General features: G+C 49.3%; 1 protein-coding gene across 6 annotated transcripts in view; it reads left to right on the top strand.

The window, feature by feature from the left end:
* Nucleotides 1-25596, top strand: part of LOC123516356 — a 244757-nt gene that overhangs the window by 35393 nt on the left and 183768 nt on the right. For 5 of the 6 annotated variants that reach the window (XM_045275655.1, XM_045275656.1, XM_045275653.1 and 2 more), the window contains exon 2: nt 5154-6441. In XM_045275655.1, the coding sequence (XP_045131590.1) occupies nt 5154-6441 (1288 nt within the window). Of the gene's footprint in view, nt 1-4928; nt 5018-5153; nt 6442-25596 lie in introns of those variants that run through there. The other variant, XM_045275654.1, reaches the window with a different exon arrangement.

The following is a 25596-nucleotide window of genomic DNA, read 5'->3' as shown; positions in this document are numbered from 1 at the left end:
AAAGGTAAACGTTCCTTGGTTATTAATTACTGACGCGGATGAAATTACGAACTGCGCGCACCTGGGGCAGCACACAACGGTGAACCTTACGACCACGAACACACAGACGACTTACCAATCACGGTGACAACGTGATATGCATTTTGAAATCAATACCCCACTGTTTATTACACGTCCGCCTGGCCCTTCACCCCTCTCCACTGGCTGCACTCACACACACACACACACACACACACACACACACACACCTAACTAACAAACAAGCAAACAGACCTTAAATACACAACTGCTAACTCTCACCACCATCCACTGACACACACCTGGCTTCCTGACACAACAGCCTCTTCACCACACACACACACACACACACACACACACACACACACACACACACACACACACACACCACCTTCCCACTGATGCTCTCACCCTTCAGCCTGCGGTGCAACTTCTTAGCACAGCCTGATAGCGTCTAGGTCCTCAATTTGTCGTCGGCACCTTATTGACCGGAAACTTCGGGCCGACCACACATGACCTCGCTGACGGAGAGGCCGCGAGGGACGCCAATTTTTTTTTTTTTTTTCCTGTGTCCAGTAGGAAGAGGTGAAAGAAGAGGAGGAGGAGGAAGAGGACCGGGATGAAGGAGAGGTCGGAGGTGCCGGGAGGATTTTTAGCGTCCCCGCGTCGTTCCAGGGAGATACTGTCGCTTTATGGGGACGCTAACCTTCTCCCGTCTCTCCCTCCCCCTCCCTCACGCGGCGGTACACGGATAACATTCGATGGGAAGCGGAGGAGGCGGCTGAACGGACGGAGGAGAAGGTGGTGGTGGTGGTGATGGTGGTGGCGTGGGGAGATGGATGAGAACGGGAAAGTAAGAAAGTATGCGCGGTAATGTAGGAACAAGGAAAGAGGGAGAAGGGAAGAGGAGGAGAAGGGGATTTCGATGGTTGTTTGCGTGACCCCGGTGGATACGGTCACGGTTAGATTCGGTTCGGATGAGCTTAGTTTCGGTTTGGCAGAGGTTAATATGCTTTGCTTGCGTCCACCACACACACACACACACACACACACACACACACACACACACACACACACACACACACACACACACACACACACACACACACACACACACACACACACACACACACACACACACACATATATATATATATATATATATATATATATATATATATATATATATATATATATATATATATATATATCATGTGGTTTGCTAAAACCAGCAAGTTTATGAGGCAAGGATCTTCAGTAGAAAGCGAGAGATGGAAGCATTCGGCGTGACAGAAAAGACGGGAAATGAGATTCACGGAAAAAAGAGATTCACTGATACCTTTTCCCACTCTACTTCTTTCTATTTTCTTTATCTTTCAACATTTATTTAGTTCGTTTGCATCTCTCTCTCTCTCTCTCTCTCTCTCTCTCTCTCTCTCTCTCTCTCTCTACGTGTCCTCTCAGAATCTTGGGAATGTCTGATAAAATCGGGAGTATTATTTTTATCTTGCAACTGCCACAACTTTTCCAATCGCCAGAAATCCCCACAAACATCACCACATTTTCCGCATCATCGGTAACATGCCACCACCACCACCAGCGCCACCACTGCCGAGCGGCTATATTTTTTTCCATCATCCTCGCATTGCCACAATCCGTCCAGTTTCAGCGGCAGTACAGTTGTCCACCATAACCAGAATTCTACTATCGACAACGGACTTCCAGCAGCGCCACAATGCCGTCCCCCGCCGCGTGCCTCTTACATTAGGCCGCTCTATCTCCCTGCTCGGCCGCTTCCTTCCTGAACGGTTATACTCCACTTTTCCATTAGACACCGTGACCCGCCGCCCGCAGGGTCACCTCCCTCACTACCCGCTTCCTGCGATGTCTTCCGGCCCGTCAGGAGATATGGTGACAGGCCCCGCGTGGTGGCCTCCTCTGACGCATGTTTGCTGCGTCCGTAAGGCTCAGAATTTTTTTCACCCTTTTTTTTTAACCCTATCGTTAGGAAAGAATGTGGCAGATGTTTTTTTTTTCTGTTTTTAAGGACTGAGATTAATTTTTCAATGGACAATGTTTGTGTGCCCGGTTAAAATTATATTAATGGTGTGAGAGATGCCGGCAGCCATTTATTTCCGGTTATTGAATAGTGGTCAAAGTTGTGATGAATATAATGGCTTTCCAACGTCAATTATTTATTTGTTGAATGCAGTTAGATAATAGGTTTTTTGGAAATATCACTAACTTTTTTTTTCTCTGTCTTTCCTCGTGTTTCAAAAAATAATATCCTGGCATGACGTATTCAGGCTCTGCTGCACAGTCACCTTTAAAAATGCGAGTATATCCCTTCTTTTTTTTCATACCGCTTCCATCCTAGATTCCAATGTCCCTATCAGAGCTGCATACGTGTTACTATCTTACCCTGCTCGTCATTACTTTACTCAGCACATGCTATCCACCCTGCGCCCCTCGCCTCCATATCACTAATCATTTAGAATTTAAGACATAAAAAATAACATCGGTGCCATCGCTGTTATTACTTCCGCTCGTATCACCGCCCACCCTTCTGTCACCACCATCACCATCACTCATCGACGCTTGCTGACTGAACAAACACTATTAATTTTCTGGCTTCCCATCACCCTTGCGTCCCCTTTCCCATCACTGCTCTGGCTCGGATGACTGTAAGGGGGCTTGGGTAAGGAAAGAAGCTGTGTGTGTGTGTGTGTGTGTGTGTGTGTGTGTGTGTGTGTGTGTGTGTGTGTGTGTGTGTGTATTTCATCGGGCTGTGAGCTAACGAAGGCAAACAGTAAGGCCGGACGGTTGTCGACAAACAAACTGCGGGTGTTCTCGGTGACCTGTAAACAAACAAGGGCTTGGAAGGAAGCTGGGCAAATGGGTAGGGGATGGGGGGAGGGGAAAAATGGGACGGGAAGCAGCACCAAGGGATGGGCGGGAGGTGGGACGGGAGGAAAAGGACGCTTGTACAGACACCGAGGACAAATATTGAGTTTCCCAGGCCTCCTCCTCCTCCTCCTCCTGCTTGTCATTTTTCTCGCTACTATTAGTGATATTCCCTCTCTCGTAATTTTCTCCTCTCAGTCTTCCTCCTCCTCGTCTTCCTCCTCCTCCTCCTCCTCCTCCTCCTCCATCTTCTCTTCCATCTCAGTCTGTCTGCCATTACCAGCACTTTAGTAATCCTGTACATTGTTGTTGTTATTCTTATTACGTGTGTGTATCGTCCTTCCTCTCCACGTTTTCTTTTTTAATTCATAATGCTGTTCTCGCTACACTCGTGATGTGCAAGAAAGCAACCAAGTCAGTCCTTCATTTAATCATCTTGAGGTTATTTTCTTTCTCTCTCTTAACTGTTTTACTTCACTCCCTAATTTTTCCTCCTCCTCCTCCTCCTCCTCCTCCTTCTCCTCCTTCAGCAATTCTTTGTATTCTCTTACCTCTTTATCATCTCTCTCTCTCTCTCTCTCTCTCTCTCTCTCTCTCTCTCTCTCTCTCTCTCTCTCTCATGTTCCCTCCATGTAATCTTCCTTGTCTTTCTTCTCCCTCTACTCTTCCTCCTCCTCCTCCTTTTCCTTCACTTCATTTCCATCTTGATCCTCCTCCTCCTCCTCCTCCTCCTCCTCCTCCTCCTCCTCCTTCTCAGTCTTCTGTTCCTCCGATACTTCCCCCTTCCTTTTTACTGCTCTGCTCCAACTAATTCCTTTCTCATTATTTCCCCTCTCCCGCGTTCGCTCTCCCCTCGCTCTCTCTCTCTCTCTCTCTCTCTCTCTCTCTCTCTCTCTCTCGTGGCCTCCTTCCTTCGCCTTTACTCTCTCCCCTCCGTTTTCTTCTCACCTCTGCGGCAGTCGGAACAAACACCTGATAGCCAGATTGGAAAGGAAATGAAGCTCTTAGCAGCGTGTTGACGAACAGAAGCACAAACACGTGGACGGACACACACACATTCACACACACACACACACACACTCACACACACACACACACACACACACACACACACACACACACACACACACACCTGGAACAAAGGACGAAGCGAACTAAGTTACCTGATGCATTTCGTGAATTCATTGTTACTCTCTCTCTCTCTCTCTCTCTCTCTCTCTCTCTCTCTCTCTCTCTCTCTCTCTCTCTCTCTCTCTCTCTCTCTCATTGGTAATGTAATGGTAATGTGTAAATGTTTCCCCTCCTTCCTCCTTCCCTCTCTCCCTGATACATGGCGTGAATATATTTTGTATATTTTTTTTCCTATTCGTGTATTAATGAGAATAGGTACGTAAATATTTGCCTTGCTTTACTGTGTCGGTACTTTACTACACACACTTGCTTTGTTTTCACCTGATGTAGTGCGTATGGTCGGCCACTACATTCTGTGTTACCTGTGGTGTAATTAAACTACAGAAAACAAGGGAATGTTGACTTAATTTACCTGTAATCTATTCGACTTGCTGATGTTGACTTTTGAAGGAACAGCTTACAAATTGCCTGCTCGTTTACACAGGGCGCCTTTGGGTCCCTAAAGATCAGGGGGAGGAGTTGCCTTGACGGAAAAATAGAACGATATTAGTGTTTACTTTGGAGCTGTTTGAATCGCTTGATCGAAGTAGTTGGATGTCGAGGAGGAGGAAGAGGATGAGGACAAGGACGAGGAGGAGGAGGGATGAAGAGAAAAGTTAAAGAGGAGGAGGAGAAGAGGGAGGAAGTGAGGTGTGGTGGTAGTGTTTTGGTGTTAATTGGTATCGCCGGTGGGGTGTGTTGGAGTGTGGATGACTGTGGTTTCCGAGCAGGTGTGTGGGCGGCGGCGGGGCGGAGTCTGGGCGGGGACTGGGGATGTGGGCGGGGAGACAGTGAGCTAGGGTGAGGACGGAGAAGTGAGGGTGCAGCAGAGGATAGGGGTCTGCCATGACTGTTGTGTTGTGAAGGATAAACGGCAATAAGGAGGGAAGGCGGGACTATTGTGGCGTGATTAATGGCTATAAGTGTAAGTGTGTGTGTGTGATATACTGAGGTGTGGGTTGGGCGGGTGTGGGTGGACTGGTGGCTGAGACGCAGTGTGCATCTAGCTGCTTTACGCGCTGCTACCTGCTCTGACTGACCCATTTCCTGTGTCCTTGCAGATGGAGAACCCGGCGTTCCTCGACAGCGACCAGTCCGTCTACGAGAGCGCGCGAGGGGCCCCACGCAACATGTCCCAACGGCGACCACACCACCTCCCCGCCATCCACCACGCCCACGCCCATAATGCTAGGCCAGTGGGCGTCCCACAACACATTGCTCACGTTCACAACGGACGCGTGCTGGGCGTGACGGGCATTCCAGGGAACGTGTTGCCTGGGGCTGTGGTGCAAGTGTCTGGAGGCCCCGTGTCCTCGCCAGCCCAGACACCAGGCCACACCACCACCTCATCCCACTACCCTGATCCTTCGCTGCCGCCCCTGTGCCCCGCCCACCTCGCCCCGCACTCCCACGTGCCTCACAGCGAGCCCATGTACTCCTGCCAGGCTCCCCGTGGCCACGACCACGTCTACCAGTGTCCCGGTCATCGCGGCGACCACCTAGACCACCGGGACCACGCTGACCCCCGTGATCACTTGGACCACCGGGACAATCACCGAGACCCTCGAGATCACCACGTGGACCCACGAGACATACGGGAGCACCTCGATCACCGCGACCACCGTATGGACTCCCGCGACCACCACGTGGACCCCCGCGACCATGTAGATCCCCGAGACCATGTGGACCCCAGGGACCCACGTGACCCCAGGGACCACAGGGACCATAGGGACCACCGGGACCCACGCGAACACATGGACCCGCGTGATCCTCGGTTGGACCCCCGCGAGCACCAGCTGGATCCCCATGAACACCGGCTGGACCCCGGACTGGACCAGCGGCCGGACTATCACTACGGTGGCAGCGACTACTCCAGCACTGAGCCCATCTACGCCCAGCCACACCTGTATCCACGCGAAGGCGGCGCCGGCACACCCACTCTTAACTACAATAACGCCCGCGGCTCGCTGAGGGCGGCATCGGCTGCCTCCTCCCATCTGTCCTCCGGAACCCCGGCCAAGTACCTCGTTCGGACCGACTCCTGCGGAAACTCCACATCCTCTTCCATTCTGCCAACTGTATCCGCCCTGCTGGCCCGCGAGCCCACTCACACCCCGCCCACACCCGCCCATAACACCACGCCTTCCCTCCGCTCCTCTGCGCGCCATGGCAAGGGAGGAGCGACGCCCACACCCGCCAAACTGAAACGCCAAGGACTATTTAGGGTATGGAAGGTGAAGTTTATGCGTGGCGAGGGTGGGAGGCGGCGGGTGTGCATGGTGCTGACCGCCGTGGTGCTGCTGCTGTTGCTGGTGCTAGGCGCGCTGGCCACCGTCCTCTACCTCACGCGTGAGTACTTCTGCATCTCCGTGTTGTGTCCAGTCCAATATTGCCTCACAAGCACCTGTGCCTCCCCACCCGTGCCTCTCTCCCCTGCCCCGCTCCACCATCTCCCCGCCTCTCATCGACTCACTTTTCACACATTTATTGCCTCCGGTGAACCTTGTTTTCTGTAAGCTCAAAGGATTTTCTCTTGTAGGTCTTCAGAGTGTGCGCCTTTACATCGGACTGTGTGTATTACGTGTGTGTGTGTGTGTGTGTGTGTGTGTGTGTGTGTGTGTGTGTGTGTGTGTGTGTGTGTGTGTGTGTGTGTGTGTGTGTGTGTGCAGGGCGTGTGTGCGTGTGTGTGGGCGTGATAGCATCAGTGCCGGGAGGAGGGAGAGAAAGAGGGAGAAACCGACTGACTGACCGACCGGCCTCTTCCAGACACCCTGCAATAAAACACCGACATCCCGACCCTCCACTCCCTGCCTCTCCCTCGTCTCTCCTCGTCTTTCCTTCTCCTCGCCCTCTTTATTTTGTTTTTTTTTCTCTCTCTCTTTTCGCATATTTTTCGACTTCTCTCCTCCTGAATAACTTTTCCTTTGTCTTATTCTTTCTCTTCACCCTCTTTCTTCCCTTTTTTTTCTTTTCTTTATTTGCGCTTCACATTCCGCGACACTTGCATTTCCTCGCGCTTCAAAAGAAGTCCCTCATTCAGATCATTTCGCGTTTTTCTCCTCCATCACTTCCCTGTATCGCCTTCGTTCTTTTTTCCCGCCAGTCCTTCCCTTTAAGTCCTCCCTCTACCTTTCCTTTCAGTTCATCCCGCACTGGTCATCTCTTGCTTTTCATCCGGCATTTTTTGGTACGCCTTCCCATCTCCCTCCCTGTTGTTCCTCACTCTTGTACCGTCACCCTTTTTGTCCACCTTTCACCTGCCTGACTACGACCTACACGCGGCCCAATTCTCCGTCGTCACCTTCGCCTTGTGCTGGAAGGAAGGAAGGAGGAAGAGGGAGGCGGGGAAGGGTGGGATGAGCAGGTCCCTCCGTCGGGTCTAATTTTCGTATTAATCTCGGACGATCATTTTGTCAGCCTGGCGTCTCGTGGTCAAGCCTGTAAAATTTCACACTTCGTTACCTAATTGATAAATAGTGCATATACATATTTTATAAGACGTGTTTAAACTCATGATTTATACTCCTTTAGTTCTCCACCCTTTTACATTTTTTTTCTCCCTCTTTCACCCTTCCTTCCCTGCATAGCCAAGGGGGTAAGGAGGAAAGGGATAGATGTAGTATATTTACCTCCCCGCCTATCGCCATAAACATTTTCCTATACTATGTTGTTCTTCCCTTCAACCCTCCTCCTCCATCCCTCCCTCCCTCAGGCTTATTCCAAGATTCGAGCTCATAACTGGATTCCTCACGTCATTTTCTTAACACGCCCGCGGCTCTCCTAGGAACCGCAAAAAACACTTTCCTCGATCTTGCAACGTCGGATGCAGCAGACTCGTGGCGGATAATATAAGACAAGCAACGCGAATTATGCTCTGGGCAGGCAGTCAGTGTGTGACGATCAAACAAGCAATGGTGCAATACTTATGGTAGTGGTAGTTATAGTGTTGGATGGTGATGATGTTGCTTGGAATGAGCAGGTGGGAGTAGACGGGTGAGAAGTAGGGCAAGAGTGAGGGCAGGGGAGGGAGGGACGTTACCGGGGCATACAGTGGATGGGGGGTGGAGGTGAGAAGCTGGACCTGTACCGGCTTTGGAGGAATAAGACTACGAGGAGGAGGAAGAGAGGAATGGGTAATGGAATGGGAGAGGAGCGAGATGAGGGTCATGATGAAGAGGAGGGGAGGTGAGGTGAGGATGAAGGGGTAAGGAATGATGGGGAGGAGGAGGAGGAGGAGGAGGAGGAAGAGAAGTAGGAGGAGGGGGTATCGAAGGGCGCGTAGTTTGACTTGCTAATGAGGACTGAGGGGGTCGTTGGAGGTGGCTGGTTGAGCTGTTAACATTACCACTTTTGTTGCGTCTTTAGCAGGTTACGGTCAGCTGAGGGGCCTTTGTTACTCTTTATATCCCGATGTGGCAGCCTTCTTTAGTTCACCTTTTCTCCTCTGTTTCCTTTCTTCGTTAGCGTCTTCTTGCCACGTCCCTCCCAGCTTTTGCATCGTGTTTCTCGTCCATAATTTGCAGTTCCTCGTTTCTCTTTCCACCTCTCTGTTCCTTTATGACAATTTTCAGCTTTACATCCTCATTCCTCCTTACATTTTTCACCATATCCTCTCTTCCCTGTCATTTCTCTCGGCTTCCTCACACATTTGCATTTCTACTTCATTCTCTTATCTCTTTAAAGTCCCTGCCTCTTATTTTTCCTCTCTACCTTCCTCCTCTTCTTCATCCTCCTTACCACTCTTCCTCCTCCTCCTCCTCCTCCTCCTCCTCCTCCTCCTCTTCCTCCTCCTCCTCCTTCCACAACTCTCAGGCTGCCTCACCTTTCAATCACTCGCAGCAGTAACCTTAAAAAAAGCCGCCTAGTTTTCACCGTCGGGTTTACGCAAAAGTGGGTCTCGGAATGGAGGCGCCGTTTGGGTCTCCACTTACTTTCGGCTTCTGCGGGCAGGTGCTTTTCCACCAATTCTCCGAAGAGTGCACTGGGAATTGTATTTATTGCGGCAAAAGAAAACGCACCGATTTTACTGTGACGGATAAGGACGACAACCTTTATTGGTACCAGTAAAAAGGTTTAAAGCCTTGTAAATATAATGGACAGTGGTTACTGTTGGTTGGTGAGCTGACGTGGTATTTATTTTCCTCAATGAATACCCGAACTTGGGCCAAATCTTTCAAAGCTTTCCTAACTTTGCTTCAGTCAGTGGCAGGCAAGCATTCCTCTCCGTCATCTTCGGTCCAGAACTTTTATAAGATATTTCCCGACTTTCCGTCCCCCTCCCGTGGCCCACTGCACTAAGCCAAGCGAGTGTTGTGATAAGATCAGTGTGTCACTCGCTTCTCCCTCAAGTCTCCAAGGCTAACACGGAGAGGAGCTCGGCGAGATACCAAAGACGAGAGAAGAAGGAATGTAACCACCTCTGAGGCAACGGAACGTAGAGGCGAAGGTTCTGTGTTGTCTTGGATCTGGAAAGGTTCCGCTGGGTGAGTATTTTGACCGACCTTTCTTGACCGATTCATGGAGTTGACCGATTTAGCATTGGTCGGGAAGTCTTGGCCAGTTTTCTGCCCATGCCAGTTGAGTGCAAACATCAGCCTGACGCGATAGAGAATAGCAAACTGGTATTAGTAGATTAGTAACTTTACAGGCTAAGGAGCAGCGTGAAGCATCTCAAAATCAGCCCGGGCAGCGTAAAATATGGCGGCGAGAATTTATCCAACAGGACTTACTCATGAGCCGGAAGAGCTGTTTTATATTCAGACGAAATCTGGCGAGCGTTTAAGCACCTGGATGACGCGGAAGGTGCGCTGGAGCCTGTGACGTCTCATTATCTCGCTCGTCAGTCCGCCCCGCTTCCAGTTTTCTTTCGGTGCCCCTTGACGGATGCCTTGCTAACCTGGTGCCTCGGAGGTGAAGGAGGCAAAAGAGTGAGCCGCGGAGCCTGAGATCAATTAGCTGGGTGAGAATAATATTACGACGTTAAGAAGAGAGGAAGAAAAAAATATTGGAGGTGTTGCATATACCCCCATTCCATACCCCCCTCTCTCTCTCTCTCTCTCTCTCTCTCTCTCTCTCTCTCTCTCTCTCTCTCTCTCTCTCTCTCAAGATAGTTCAGCACAGGGAGGCATGGATGCATGTACTGGAGAGCGATCGAGGTAAGGTGTGGGCGGACGGGCGTGCGTGTGGCGTGGGGCAGCGGGTGTATAGTTGTCCGTCCGCGGCCCCTCCCTGCCACTCACCGCTGCCCTCCACGTGTTGCCCGACTCCTCGGCTCCAGGGGAAGGGTGTGAGGCGGCAGTGTCGGGGAGTGGAGAGGCGTGGGGCAGATGGGGGGTCACAAGGAGATGAGGATGGATGTGAGGTAGAGCAGTTGGAAGGAGGGGTAGAGGGGGAGTGCGGGTGGACGGGATGGGTGTAAGTGAAGTTTAGGAGGTATAAAGATGGATGGTGGATGTGGAATTCGTGTCCTGCGGTAATTTGTGTGTTGTTATTTTTTTGAGTCTCCCTCCCGCTGCTTTTATTTGTGTACGACTTTTCATGTTGTTATTCTACATTATCATCAATCTTCTTTCATTAACAACCCATTTCGCAAAGTCAGACACTCAGTTAGGCAGTCAGGCACTCAGTCAGCCTCTCTCTCTCTCTCTCTCTCTCTCTCTCTCTCTCTCTCTCTCTCTCTCTCTCACTATCGAGCATCATCTTATCTCACAACCCCTGTCCTTTTCTATTGCAATTCCTGTCTTCTTCTCTCTCTTCACCCATATCATTTATATACACCCCTTTCCTACTGCCTCCGTCTCCTATCAAGGATTCTAACACTCGCCCCTCTATCTGCCCGCCCCTGCCTCCCTATCTCCCTCACCCTGTCTCCCCACCTTGTAATATTCCATGTTGGCGGATTGATGGTATCGGTTTTACGCCCCGAGAAAAGGGTAATCGTTAACACAGGCGGAGATCTCAACCTCCTCTTCCTCCTCTTCCTCCTCTTCCTCTTCCTCCTCGTCTGCCACCCTCTTCTCCTCCTACTATTCCTCCTCCTCTTCTCTTCAACCTCCCTCCCTTCTTCGGTCTGCTCTTCCTCCTTCTTTTCTTTATTTTCCTCATTCAGTCCGCAACACACACACACACACACACACACACACACACACACACACACACACACACACACACACACACACACACACACACACACAGTCACCATATAAGGAGCTTGCCGCCTGGGGTTAACAAGGGATAGAAGGGGGTATGGAATGAAGGGTGTTAGGTAAAGGAGAGAGAGAGAGAGAGAGAGAGAGAGAGAGAGAGAGAGTAGGGCAGGATATTGGATTATTATCAGCAAGCAACAAGGTAAACAGGTGAAACAGAAGACAAATGTGAGTAACACCCGTGCACGTGACTGGAACCAGGCAAGCACGTTCTACAATACTTATAACTCACATGGAGAAAAGTCCTGCGCCTAACTGAACAGGAATTCGTGTTTGAGCCACAAATTTGCGACCCAAAGATATTGCTGCTCCTCTTCTTCCCCGATAACCTTCACTCTCTCTCTCTCTCTCTCTCTCTCTCTCTCTCTCTCTCTCTCTCTCTCTCTCTCTCTCTCTCTCCTCTGCCCGCACGGCGCTTCCTAGGCTGGGGATTTATCTGTTAGTGGTACGAAGCGAAATTGGAACGGTAGATAACTTTTGGAATGAGCGCTATGTATCTCAAGTCACTCGGGTCCAGCGTAGTAAATCGTGGCCAGGCGTCGTAGGTGCCGGGGTGATAAGGGATTGGGGAAGCCACGCCACCTCGTCTCGTGTTGGTCGAAACCTTCCCCCGGGGCACCAATACCCAATTTGCTGTATCTACACGGTTATTTTCGTCGCATATATTTGTTGTTTTATCCCGACCAGCCAGGAAGGTTGCCGGTCTGTGAAGCGCGAGCGTTTGGGGGACTTTAATGCAATATTGAGGCTGGAGGAGTGTTTGCTGGGTCGGCTGCCGGTCTCCAGGGAACATTCAGCTGAGTGTGAGCCACGGAAGGTCTTCGACGGGCGGCGGAGGAAGGAAGAGAGCGAGATGTAATAAAATTGGGTCCGGCCAGAACAAAGATGGATCACCTATAGAGGCAGACAGCAGGCCTTTGGCAGTGTCGTGTTGGGCTTCTGGGTTCAAACCACAACTCTTCTCTGCCCTGCCCTGCCCTGCCCTGCCCTGCCCAGTCCATCCCTGCCCTCCCCTGTACAAGCTTGTTCTGCCCTGCTCTGCCAAATCCTGTTTTGCCTCGTCTTGCCTTTACCGAACCCTGTCCTACTCTACTATACTCTGACAAACCTTACCCTGCACTGACTTGCCATCCCTCCTTTACAGGATCACCAAAGCCGCTGCCAATAACAGAACTATGACCAATATTAGAATGTCCATCTCTTGGTCATATATTTTACCACCAACGAATTCCCTGTACATTTTTTTCTTTCTTTTATGATGATCTATCTCCATTTGTACCTTCCCTCTACCCTCCCACCCTGCCTCCATTCCATTCCCATCTCGAAACATATTTCCACTGTCTAGTTCGAGGGTCTTGTCCGTGCCTCCATCTCCGAGAAAGTAATTACACCGCTATATGGCGGCTGGCCCCTATGGAGGCTCAGAGCCGTCCCTGGAGTGTGAAAAGGGAAAATAAGAAACATTGGAATACAAAAACACAGAACAAATAGGAAATAAGAGTGTGGGAGAATATCTGGGCGTAAGAAGAATAGCAGAGAAGGGTAAGGTTCACGACCACAGCGCTTACGTTTAAATATCCACTAAGAGCGACATTTAAAGGCCATGGGAATGAAATACCGCCCTCACTACACACACACACACACACACACACACACACACACACACACACGTCCGGCCATAGCCTATTATTGTCCCTTCCTTCTTCCTTCCTTGGCCGCCTCCGTCACTATGGTCGTTACGTCGATATTGTAACCGAGGCTTCCCCGACCATATTGATAGGCCTGATTAACATTTTATTGCGCCCCTCCCACGCCCACTGCCGCCCCGCCGCTGTCAACTTGGTACATGATTGTGTGTCTTAATAAAACAAACCAGATGATCGACCGTGATATGGGCGCCAAGTGAGAGGAAGGGATAGGGAGTGAAAGAAGGGAGAGTGGGAAAGAAAACACAGTAAAGTTTAGAATCGGGATGAACGAAAAGAAGGGAGAAAAAATTAGAAGAAAAGAGAAGGAAAGGGGGAAATATTTAAGAGGTGGGCGAAAGGCAGAGGATGAAAGAATAGGAAATAAATGAAGAAAAGAGAGGGAAAAAGGTCAAAAAGATAAATGATCGAAGGAAAATGAAGGAAGGGAGGAAGAAAAGATGGAAGAAGAGGTAGATATAAAATAAGAACAGGAGGACTGAGAGAGTGAAAAAGAAGTGGACTAAAGGAGGAAGGACGAAAGAAGAGAAGAGAAAGTTAGAAGGAATGGGAGGAAAGATGGAGGAGAAGGTGGGCGTAAGGTGGGAGGGAAGAGTGGTGGAGGAGGTAAGGGAGTAAAGATGGAAGGAGAGGAAGGGGGAGGGAAGCGGTTTATGGTGGTGTCTTTATTGTCTCGTGACCTAACAGGGGGAAGGTTGTTTGTGGTGACTTTTAAAGGTCATTCGCATTGAGATTTTTGTTTTCTTTAATTTTAGACACTTTAGCTTGCTTTCGTATATGGCAGAGAAACATGTGCGTTTGAATATATAAAAGATGAGTAAACACCTTTTAATTTACACACAACAACAAATTAATGTCTTCGGTAGTTCTCCCTTTGCATATTGGCGTCACAATGCTGTAATATAAACTGTTAACACTTGAGTTTCAAAGGAGGAATGACAATAGACACGTGCCTGACAATAAAACAAAATATATAATGGTTGTTGATCAATAACTATCTGTGTATGTATGAATGGATGTATCTGTCTATCTTTCGAAAATTCATGTAACTTAGTCTATAAATCAAAAGCTAAAGTCAAGGGTAGGCAAGCAAAATATGAGTTCGGTATATTTGCAGTGCGTACGTATAGACATTGTCAGAAGTGCAGTAACGTACCAAACTTCCTTTTCCGGTGTCATGTTTCCTCTCACTCTTAACTCCTGTGATCCGCCATGAATCTATCAACTGTCGGGTCTTGTCAAGAGGATGTCAGCAAGTTAGAGGACTAAAGATCAAGGGTTAGCACACAAAACACAGTAGAGGAGAGTGCGGAAGGTTATTCAACTTTTGACCACGACGCTAACATTCTCCTCCCCTCCCCTCCCCTCCACACACACACACACACACACACACACACACACACACACACACACACACACACACTGCAGTAAGTCATGTCAACAGGAACCCAAGTATGCATCACCACCATATAGACCACATACCACCATCATACACTTTTGAAACCTCACAGGAATATAATATAGCAAAGTCTTGATAGCCACGACGCTTTCCTCCTGAAGCCGCAGAAGGAAAGGAAGGAAATAAAGAAGAGTGAGCTGCGGCGGGTCTGGTTTGTGCATTTTTCTTCCGTCACACTTCCCTGTTCAAACTTGGACTCTATTACAGGTGCGCGGCAATTACCTGCATCATTAGTGGAAGGTAGTGTTGCAGGAGGCTGACGAACACCTTCCCTCGCCCGCCCATCTGGTTATCTCTCCCTGTCTCTCCCTTCCTCCCCTTCCATCTAATCACCACTCCCTCGTTTAAAAACCCTCCGTGAAGAGTTATAATTACCGTTTGTTGATTAGAATAGTCTCCCCCTAACCTTAATTAGCCTCACCTCTGTAATTATACCCCCCATCCAAAGCTAGTTACCCCCTGTCTCCACCTTAGACCCCTCAAACAAATTCCCTTTTCCCATCACCAACAACTGCTGTCCTTCTCTCTCTCTCTCTCCTCTCCCCTCATCCACTTTATCCTGAACCCCTTTCGCCACATTCGTCACGGCTTCCTCTCCTTAAGGGGTTTTTCATTGTCATTTTTAATCCTCCCCAAAACTCATTACCTGTTCGCGCTCGCTTTTATTTCTGAGTCTTTTCTTCTTTTCCTCATCAGCAGTGCTACTCGTATGTCTGGCTGAACTGAGATGAGTCACTGGGGTCAGCATCTGTTCTTTTCCCGTCAGTTGTAGCGTGCCGCTCATCACGGGATCGCTGATGCATGCACTCTTTTGTATTTGAATAGCTATTTGTATGCATTTATTTGTATATTCTGTATTGCGATTTAACTATAGTAACGAGAGAGAGAGAGAGAGAGAGAGAGAGAGAGAGAGAGAGAGAGAGAGAGAGAGAGAGAGAGAGAGAGAGAGAGAGAGAGAGAGAGAGAGAGAGAGAGAGAGAGAGAGAGAGAGAATCATAAAATCACAACATTCAGAGGTATTGGTAGAGTTTCAACACGTTATTCGAAATTTTGTTGTTTTGAGTGACACGATATTTTTTGTAAGTGATACAGATGCAGACTGTTTTTCTCACAACAAGATCCATCATTAAGCTACTCATCTCTTCAGCTGCTAATGTCAAGTGTCATAGCGTTGCCTTTAAAAGAGGTAAAACAATAAAGTTAACTCCATCACTGCAAGCTGGAATAGAGATCAAACAGTGAGAAGAAAAGTAGAGTTCTGTACGCTATACGTCAAAGGATTTTTTTCTTTTCCCTTTTCTTTATTCAAGTTCCTTTTCGCATCTACAGCTGACATCCAACTCCTCCCCTGCTAGCACGGGACTGAACTGACCGCCTAGTTCCTTTGCACAACCACTCCAAACTTTATCCACTCCATCTTTTCTCCTCTCCTCCTTGCCTCCCTCACCTGCCCCCTCTTCCCCTGTAAGCTTTCCTCCTGCTCCTCACTCCATCTATCCGCTCCCTGCCTCCGCCCTCCTGCTCATTCCCGCCTCCCTTCTGCCCGCCAATTCGCCTGTTCCCTGGGTCGCCCCCACGTCGCCCTTTGCAACGATAGCGCACCCTCGCGGCCGTACCTTGCCATCCCCTTATTAAGTGTAGGTAATGAGATGTCTCTCACGATGGATGACCCGACACCCGCAATAACACAGGTATGCCCCCGTGCCCCATCCTATCCAGCTCTCCATCTACCCTTTCCTTCCATTCTTCCAAGGCCACGTAATATATATTATGACTCTCCTTCACATCTCGTTTACTTATTTTACCTAGTTATCTCCTTCCTCTTTACCTATTTTCACCATCTTTCTTCGTCTTTCTTTGATGATCGTCTCTTTCTCTGTCTCCCTTTCCTTCCTCCTCCTCTTACTCCTCCTCCTGCTCCTCCTCCTCCTCCTCTTTCAAGTCACATATATCGTGCATGATCTTCCCGCGATAATGATGATGGTGGAGGTGGTGGTGCTGGTAGTGACGGTGATGCTCGCGTCCGCCGGGCTGCTACAGCAGTCATGTGGACCAGGAGAGAGAGAGAGAGAGAGAGAGAGAGAGAGAGAGAGAGAGCCGTGGCTGGTTGGTTTTCGGTGTATATGTATCTTGTTTGGCGTTAGGTGAGGAGTTGTGACCTGGCGTATGCTTAAACTTGCATATGATGGTGTCAGGCCTGAAGTGGCTTAGTTTTAGGGCCAGTAGTGGCAGCGGGTGTAGCTCAATGACTTTCGCTGCTGTTATTGCTACCATTGCAGCAGCCGTTGGAATCGTTATTGCTGTTGTTGTTGTTGCTAGTGTTGCCAAAAGTGATGTGAGTTATGCTACAGTCATCACCCGACCTTCGCGCGGTATATGACTCGAGTAGATTTAGAAGTGGCGAGGATGAAGGGAGGTGCTTTGGAGCTTACTGATCCTTCACGCCTCGCCAAGCCACACGCCATGCCACACCACGCCACGCCACAGTATACCATGCCACACCAGGGTTCGTTGCTCCTCGCTAAGAGCAGCACGCAACACTGCTGTACGTACCGGTCAGAAAGTCACGCCACGCCACCTCTTCTGCCACGCCACATTACACCACCCCCTCACCCACCATCATCACCACCACCACCACCACCACCACCATGCACCGCATCACATCTGGACCCCGCCACCACTGAGCAGCTTGTGCGCAGTGACCTAAAAAAAAAAAAAAAGAGACCGAGAAAAAAAAAGAGGCAGGAAAACCGGAGAGCAGTGTATGCATAATTATAGACCGAAGTTTGGTCACCCATGATCGGCTGAACCTTTCCACCATTTTCTTGTACCTCGCCTTCTTCCATCTCTCCCATTCCTTCCCTCCACCCTCAGCTTGGCCGTTCCGCTTGCCCTCTCCTCCTCCCATATCGTGGTGGAATCTTACGAGTATCTCAGCGGTGATCACTGCTTGCCTCGACCATAAGCTTGAAAATTGTATGCGATGCGTCAACCTACACTGCTTTGATACCGCATAAATGATCTGGACGTGTAAGTCACTCTCAAGGTCGAAGGGAATCACAGGAGAATACGAGGGTGGGGAGAGGCTTACATGAAAGGAGGAGGAGGAGGAGGAGGAGAAGGCTGGTGACTCTCACGCCATTCTGAGAGGAGGGAAGAAAGATGAACGGAGGAGAAAAGTCTGCTTTAATAAGGCAGAAGAGGTAGATGAGAAAGGAAAGGTTCACGAGGATGCATAAAGCCACCATTAACACAGAAAAGGGACATGGGAGAGGAAAAGGAGGAGGAGGAGGAAGAGGAGGAAAATGGGAATAGGGCGGAGAAAGGGAGGGGTGATGAAGTCTTCGTCCCTCATCCATAAAGCCTCGCCACGCCTCCTCCTCCCTGCTGACCACAACCCTCAATCTTGGGAATCACGGTAGTAAAGTTATTGTCCTCTATTATGCCGCGCACCAAAAAATTCTATACCCTCACGGATGTAGTCCATTGTTTATGCCTTAAAAATAAACAACATAGGAGAAGAACGAGGGGCAGGAAGAAAGGAGAAAGATGAGGACGGGAGGACGGGGAGCCTGCCAGCGAAGCATATAAACAAAAACATACACACTCACAAGCACTGACAGAGGGCAGGCTCTCAGGGTATTAAAGATTAGTATTACTCAAAAATATAAACACACTGCTGTTGATGTACAAGAAGCATTATTTTCTTTTATATATGTCATTCCTAAAGGGGCAAGGCTAAATCTGATTACACACACACACACACACACACACACACACACACACACACACACACACACACACACACACACACACAAGCCAGAGGACCGGGGTTCGATTCCCGGGTGGAGATATTTGGGTGTGTCTCCTTTCACGTGTAGCCCCTGTTCACCTAGCAGTGAGTAGGTACGGGATGTAAATCGAGGAGTTATGACCTTGTTGTCCCGGTGTGTGGCGTGTGCCTGGTCTCAGGCCTATCCGAAGATCGGAAATAATGAGCTCTGAGCTCGCTCCGTAGGGTAACGTCTGGCTGTCTCGTCAGAGACTGCTGCAGATAAAACAGTGAACACACACACACACACACACACACACACACACACACACACACACACACACACACACACACACACACACTTCAAATATGATAAATAGATAAATGAGAGACTTTACATGTAACAGATCTTAACACAAACACAAAGAGAGGTTAAAAGAATCGTCTATACTCGTGCAAGACCCAACACGTGGAATCACCAAGTACAGATTTCACTCAGTCGTGTAGGGGAGAGGGACAACTCGGACAGAAACCACAACCCCCCCCCTCCCACTCCGGCAGATAAGTACCGGTATAACATCGAGGACAACACCACCCCCTCCCCCAAACACACATCACCATTCCCCTCACCGTGCCCTCCCCTACCACCACCACCACCACCACCACCATCAGCAGCAGCAGCAAGCAGGCCGGCAAGCAATTACACCCGGACAGTGCAATCTGGTAAGGGTCGGAGTGGGGGAAGGGGAGTTGAGATAGCGAGCGGACAGTTGTCGCTGATAACAATTACTGATAGCGCGCGGCTTCTCCAAACCCGGAGTTAGTCATTTATAATTGCACGTCTTCCCGCCTCCACGCGCGGCCCAGACAGCTCCCCGCGTTGCTCTCTCCTTTAAGTCGAAGCTCCTCGCCGCCCTGGAAGTGCCCTCCGCCTCTCACACCCGCGCCACACAGGACACGGACGCACCTCTCGTCCCGCCTATTAATTCCAGGTTATATTGACACACGGCGCGGAGGGGAAGCGTCTTTAATTATATTCCGCTGTAATTATAAGATCTGGTCCCTATCCAGCCATTGGGACCTGCGTCACTATATGGGAGACATGTTGGCTATTGCACACATCCCGCTGCGACCATTCATGACGGATCTAGAAGCAACATTGATTTACTGTCCTGGCGAAAATACGAAAGATGAGCGGAACGAAGAGAGTGGATACAGGGAAAGAAAGAGAAGAGTCAGGAAGAGAGCCAGAGCCGGAGCCACCACCTCCATAATCATCGAAAAGCTCCTCTTATTATTGGACAGATTTAATCAATATATGATTGTAGGAAGATCACTGAACTGCCATAATTGGTCGAGTCCGGCGTGATTGGTATGAGTAACAAGGTGATTGGGCGTCACGAGGGTGTGAGGGCATCAAGGGGTTGTGGTGGTGGTGGTGGTGGTGGTGGTGGTGTGCCTGGAGGGAGGGGCGGGTGCAGGGCAGGCAAGGGAATGGAAGGGAGGGAGGAACGAGTGTTGATGGATCTGAGCAGACACAGCAACAGATGATTAAGAGGTTCCTGGAAAGTAAAAGGGAAAACTAACATGATCCAGAAGAGGAGGAGGAGGAGGAAGAAGAAGAAAAAGAAAAAAAGAAAAGAGGAGTAAGAGATAATAGAACTGAGGGATAAACTGACAGAAACAGACGGAGGAAGTAGAATGAAGGGTAAGAATAAAACCATCTGAGACTTAAAGCATACAGAGGAAAGATAACAAAACAATAATGAGAAGTAAGCGCTCCTCTCAGTAACTAAGGATTAACTGCGAAAGTATTAAAGCAAAAACGCAACAGTACGAGGAACACAACTCCATACAAAAGCGGCTTAATGGAAAAACGAACGAGCGAAAAATGACTTAGAAAAACGTTTTAGCGTGATTTTACCTGAACTGAGAGAGTGTATCCAGGTAACAGACACACTCACTCTCTCTCTCTCTCTCTCTCTCTCTCTCTCTCTCTCTCTCTCTCTCTCTCTCTCTCTCTCTCTCACCAGTGCGCCTCGGGTTAGGCTGGGCCAGAATTATCCTCGCTTTTGTGCCCGCGTGCCTCATTTTTTCCCCCTTCTTTTTTTCGCCGTCCCGCCCCTCCAGTCCCATTATTTTTCTGCTGCTCGCAAATTTGGTTCTTCGCCTCTGAACTGACAATACAGGATTTTATCACGGCCTGACGACAAACAGGAAAAAAAAAAAACAAGAGAAAAGCACTTGTATCGGTAGGAATGACGAGTTGCATCACCATCACCATCATCACAAGTCCATCGCCACTATTATTACATCACCATCACCACCATTATCACCACTACAGCTTCCACTACCACCGCCATTAGTATCACCGAAGCTGCCACACCGTCACTCCCTCCCAGCCCCCCTCGTGTGCTTTTCTACCTTCGTCCCTTCCATACCTATTTTCGCTTGGTCTGTCTGGCATTCCTCCGTGGGGTGCGCTGTGGTGGCGGTGCGTGAGTGTGCGAGCGAGTGACTGTAGGCAGTGATGGATGCTGGAGATGGTTTTTGCCACGCCCTGCTCCTTTCTCTCTTTTTTTTATGTACTGTACTGTACCTACCTGTACTCAGCAATCCACTCTACTCTCTCTCTCTCTCTCTCTCTCTCTCTCTCTCTCTCTCTTGCCCATCAATTTATCTAAACCATCATCTTTCCTCCCTTTCCTTCTGTAGCCCATCTCTCCATCCCTTCACATCCCCTCCAGCGGCATCACTTGCTCTCTCTCGCTCCCTAAACCCTTCCCTCCACCACCACCACCTCCTCCTCCCTCGACGCAGCAGGGTGGAGGCTTGGCTGGGGGCTGGGGCTCGGGAGGGGAGGACGTGATGGAGGGTGGGCTGTGGGGGGAAGGGTCACTGCTATGAGCCGCTCTGCTACCCACAAGGACTCTCCCTTCAGCACCAATCCTGCACCGCCGCCCTGCTCTGCTCCTCCCGCCGTGTTGTCTTACCCAAGTGTTCAGTACCGGGTGCCCACGTGAAGGGTCAGGACACTATACTTAAAAGGGTGATGGTAAAATTTGTTTATTTTCTAAGTTATAGGGAGGGATGTGGTTTGTGGCGGCGTGTGGCAGCTGCGTGGCGTGGTGGGTAGTGGGGTGGTGATGGGGTGGAGGAAGGGCCCGCGGGTAGCCCACCATCCAGCGGGCAGGACGCCACCGCAGCGCAACCTGGAATTATTATTGTTCCGCCCACATAACATGCGTCGCAGAGTTCGTCCCTGCCAGACAGTGTGTGTGGATGATGGGGACTTTTCGTCTCTCTCTCTCTCTCTCTCTCTCTCTCTCTCTCTCTCTCTCTCTCTCTCTCTCTCTCTCTCTCTCTAATCTGACATCCCATTTGCCTCATTCTCCAACTTTCTGCGACTCATTTTCTCCTCTTCCTCCTTGTCCTCCTCCTCTTCCTCCTCCTCCTCCCTCCTCCTCCTCCTCCTCCTCCTCCTCCTCCTCCTCCTCCTCTCTTCTATTGCGTCCCTCCTCCAAATATCTTCTCTGTATCTCGATCGCATTTCCAGTTCACCACCGGCTCAGCGTAAACCCCGACTCGTCCTGGCCCTCCTTGCCCCAGCTCCTCGCCCCTTTGTCTCGCTGGCTGCAGCTTGGCCTCTCGCCGCGTATACTGCTGCTCTCCCTCCTCCCTTGCCGCCCTTCACCTCCTCCCATCAGTCTTTCTTAGCCCATTTCTCGACACTGATGGAGATTGTAGGTGTGGTGGTGGTGTCGCTAGGAAAGTTTGGTGATGGGAGCGTAGACGGTCAGTCGTGCAGGAGGTGTTGCTTCAGGCATGAGCTCGGGACAAGATGCGATAGATAAAAGGAGATAAGGGGATGTGAGGGAGATGCGTCGTATACATCCCGAGACGAGGTAAGAACAAAAGGCTGCAAAATATTGATGAAAGGTGTAGGAATGTAAAGAAAAAATGGAGGAGTACTAATGATAGGTAGGAGAAGTAAGAGGCTCAGAAGCAAAGGGTGAAGGAGGATAATAGATATGCGACATACTCACGAGGGGGAGTAAATACAGACACCTCTTGTTTTGGCAGAGTGAACAGGTTGCCAAACACTGGTATGATGGGCATAAGCTTCCATTATCTGTACGCCACTCGCGCTATTTGGTAAGTATTGCAAAATGGTTGGCCTCCGTAGCCCTACTATTTCATCCTCAACAATATAACAGTCACTGTCACAATCCTCCCGTCTCTTGCCACCGCTCTCCCGTCCACTATTGTCTCTTTGGCCCTCAGACTCCACGGACTTAATTAAAACCTTGACTTCACGGCTGAGAATACAACCCGACGAATTGGGATATCGTGTTCCTCTCATCATAACAGAAAAGTATATACAAAAATATAAGAAAAACTAAAATACACTCATACAAAAAAGAAAGCAAGAAAATACAACACTACCTATGCACACGAAACGTAGCATGACCGCTGAGCTCAAGTCCACAAGAGAACTTTTGAAACCCTTGGCATTAGATTTTCTCTCTTGATCTGCCGAAATTTAAAATGACCCTGAATCCTGCATCAAAGGGATGATGAAGGGAGAGGACCAGGAGGAGGAGGAGGCAGTGGCCCAGTGGTATAACCTCCACCACAATACTCCTTCGGGGACTCCATTACCGCGGCATGCAGGGGCCACGCGCACCGGCAGGAGGACCTCTGAGATAAGAAGGTCCTTGTTGGGGTTATCGAAGAGCTCAAGCCGGTAAGAGCTAGGGAACTCCACACCCTCTCACCCCCCCTCTCTCTCTCTCTCTCTCTCTCTCTCTCTCTCTCTCTCTCTCTCTCTCTCTCTCGTCGGGTGCGAGAAGAGAAGGTTTTACACGGAGAGAAATGTGTATATATGTTCCGCAACTAAGTTTCCGTCATCGGCCTGGAGTCGAGCTTATCAGGTCAGCGCTTTTCATCACGCGTCTAATTAATCATCACAAACTTCACGGTATTCTAAGAAAGCAAACGGAGTGCTCTCTCTCTCTCTCTCTCTCTCTCTCTCTCTCTCTCTCTCTCTCTCTCTCTCTCTCTCTCTGTTGTTGTGTGTTTCGTGGTGGGAAGAAACTTACTAATTCCCAAGGACCTACGTGGGGGAAGAACAGGACCCCGGCCGCTCCTTGGCTGGACTCAGGAGCCGCGCAGGAAGGAAACCCAAAAGCAGAAAACAAATACAAGTCAAAGGGAAACTTGCACGAGGGAAGAGGGAAGGTACACAGTCTGGCGGGCAGACAAGGGTGGCGGTGCGGCGATCAGGCAGGTGCAGAGGAGGGTAGGGAAAACACGAGAGGGAAACTAATTTTGAGTGAGTGAAGGAAACAGGAAGGAGGAAGGAAGGAAGGAAGGAAGGAAGGAAGGAGGAAGGAAGGGGGAATTAAGTAGAGCGGATGGAGATGTCCACCGCTTAAATAAAATCGAATGAAGTAGAATTTGCTTATTTACCGAGTTTCATTGCTGTATCTCCGCGTCTTTTGATCTCTTTTTCGAAGCCTCAGTTTTCCGAGGTGCCGAGAATGGCGCTCGGAGGATGAAAAGCAACTCCAATTTTTCTGGGCAAACACTTGGCGAAGCAATACAGTTTTCATCCTCCTTCATGTATGTATTACCATATTTGCTTCCATCTCCTCCCCTCCAGGTAATCCTCCACTGATTTCCTTTATCCCTCCTTGAGATAAATTTCCCACTTGGCCTTGGAGGAGTGAGACGTCCCTCTACTTTCCTGCGCTTCTCTCTCCTCCTGCTTCCACGCTGCAGTTTCCTCCGCCATCAGTTACCCACGGCTCACTGGCAGTAAATGAGAACAAGTGTGGTAATTAATGTCTCTTGGAACCTTCTTATTCTTCTACCTGCCTCCCTAACCCACCCTCGCCCCTCCTCCTTTGCGGACCTTCCCTCACCTCCATCCCTCTGTACCTCTCTCTCTCCCTCTCTTTCTCTCCCCACCACCTGATCAGTAAAGATGCTGCTGGGAGAGGAACGAAAGCGAAAGACGCCTCGTGGAAGGACAAGAAATAAATGGAAATACTAAAAACTCCAATGAATTGCGAATGAAACAAAGCACAAGGCTATTAACCGCCTGAGAGCGAGGGGATGACATGATAATAATTGATAAAAAGGAATACCGCGTAAAGCTCCTTGGATTCCACCGCCACAGACCAAGGGAAAGTGAAGAAACAAAATTATACATTGAGAGTCTTCTTCGGCGCAAATAAACTTCGAGGAAAAGCAGCTCTCAAGTTTAGGTTAAAGAAAAACTGGGTACAAGGTAGAGAGAGAGAGAGAGAGAGACGTTTCCCGAACCCTTACGTAGCCGACGAGGACGAAGACGAGGACAGGAATTGGGACAAGAACAAGCGAGTGAGTGAACGAGTGATGGAGTGAAGGGGGAGGAAGGTAGGGAATGAGGGAGGGGTCGAGGGCGGGCTAACGAAGGTGGTCGGTCCACCCTAATATTTCACGAGCCCTACGGAGATCTGTCAACGGGCGGCTCGTTTCGCCGTCCCCACGCCCCCCGCACACCCCCTAATGACCGCTCCCTGTCACACCCCCGATAAAGAAGTCCAGAGGCAAGTCATTCTACTCCAGGGCGACACGACGGTACAGAAACACCAAACACCGGGGCACTGACACACAATTTTCGACCCTCATCCCTTAACACCACCACGTAAAAAAGTGATTAAGAGACAAGTAACCGGAAAGTCATTAGAGGATAAATTACTTTAAAAGTCTAATGCGTATTTATTTTGTTATTAATGCAAGTATCGAGAATTAGATTAGAATATTGCTGCCTAATTTATATGGTTATCAGTGTTTTCATAACAAATATATTTAAAAGCTCGTCTCTCTCTCTCTCTCTCTCTCTCTCTCTCTCTCTCTCTCTCTCTCTCTCTCTCTCTCTCTCTCTCTCTCTCTCTACCAAGACCTGACACAGCCCCCCATGAAGGACGCCTGGTATATATTGAGTTTTATCGCAACTTATTGATAATGTGGATCTCGTCTTGTGACATACAGAGAGAGAGAGAGAGAGAGAGAGAGAGAGAGAGAGAGAGAGTTCCTAAATTCATATCATTATAGTCTTTCTTGCAAAGGAAAAACACAATCTGTCGAGGCAGTTATACACAAATTCATTTCCAGCCTCGCATATGCTACAGTATAACTATTCTTTCTTTGTTGCTTTTATTTTCAATTATAGATATTCAACCTTTTCATTGTCTTTTGTCTTTCAATTTGTGTTGCCGTAAAAGTAATAACAACACATTTTCTCATCCCTGAGAGGCTTTACTTCTTATGACTTCTTTTTCCTCCTGCCGATGAAAGAAAATTGGAGTTATT

The sequence above is a fragment of the Portunus trituberculatus genome, chromosome 40 (assembly GCF_017591435.1).
Source record: "Portunus trituberculatus isolate SZX2019 chromosome 40, ASM1759143v1, whole genome shotgun sequence".
Lineage (NCBI taxonomy): Eukaryota > Metazoa > Arthropoda > Malacostraca > Decapoda > Portunidae > Portunus > Portunus trituberculatus.
The sequence above is the reverse complement of the archived record's forward strand: the minus strand, read 5'-3'. Positions and strand labels throughout refer to the sequence as shown.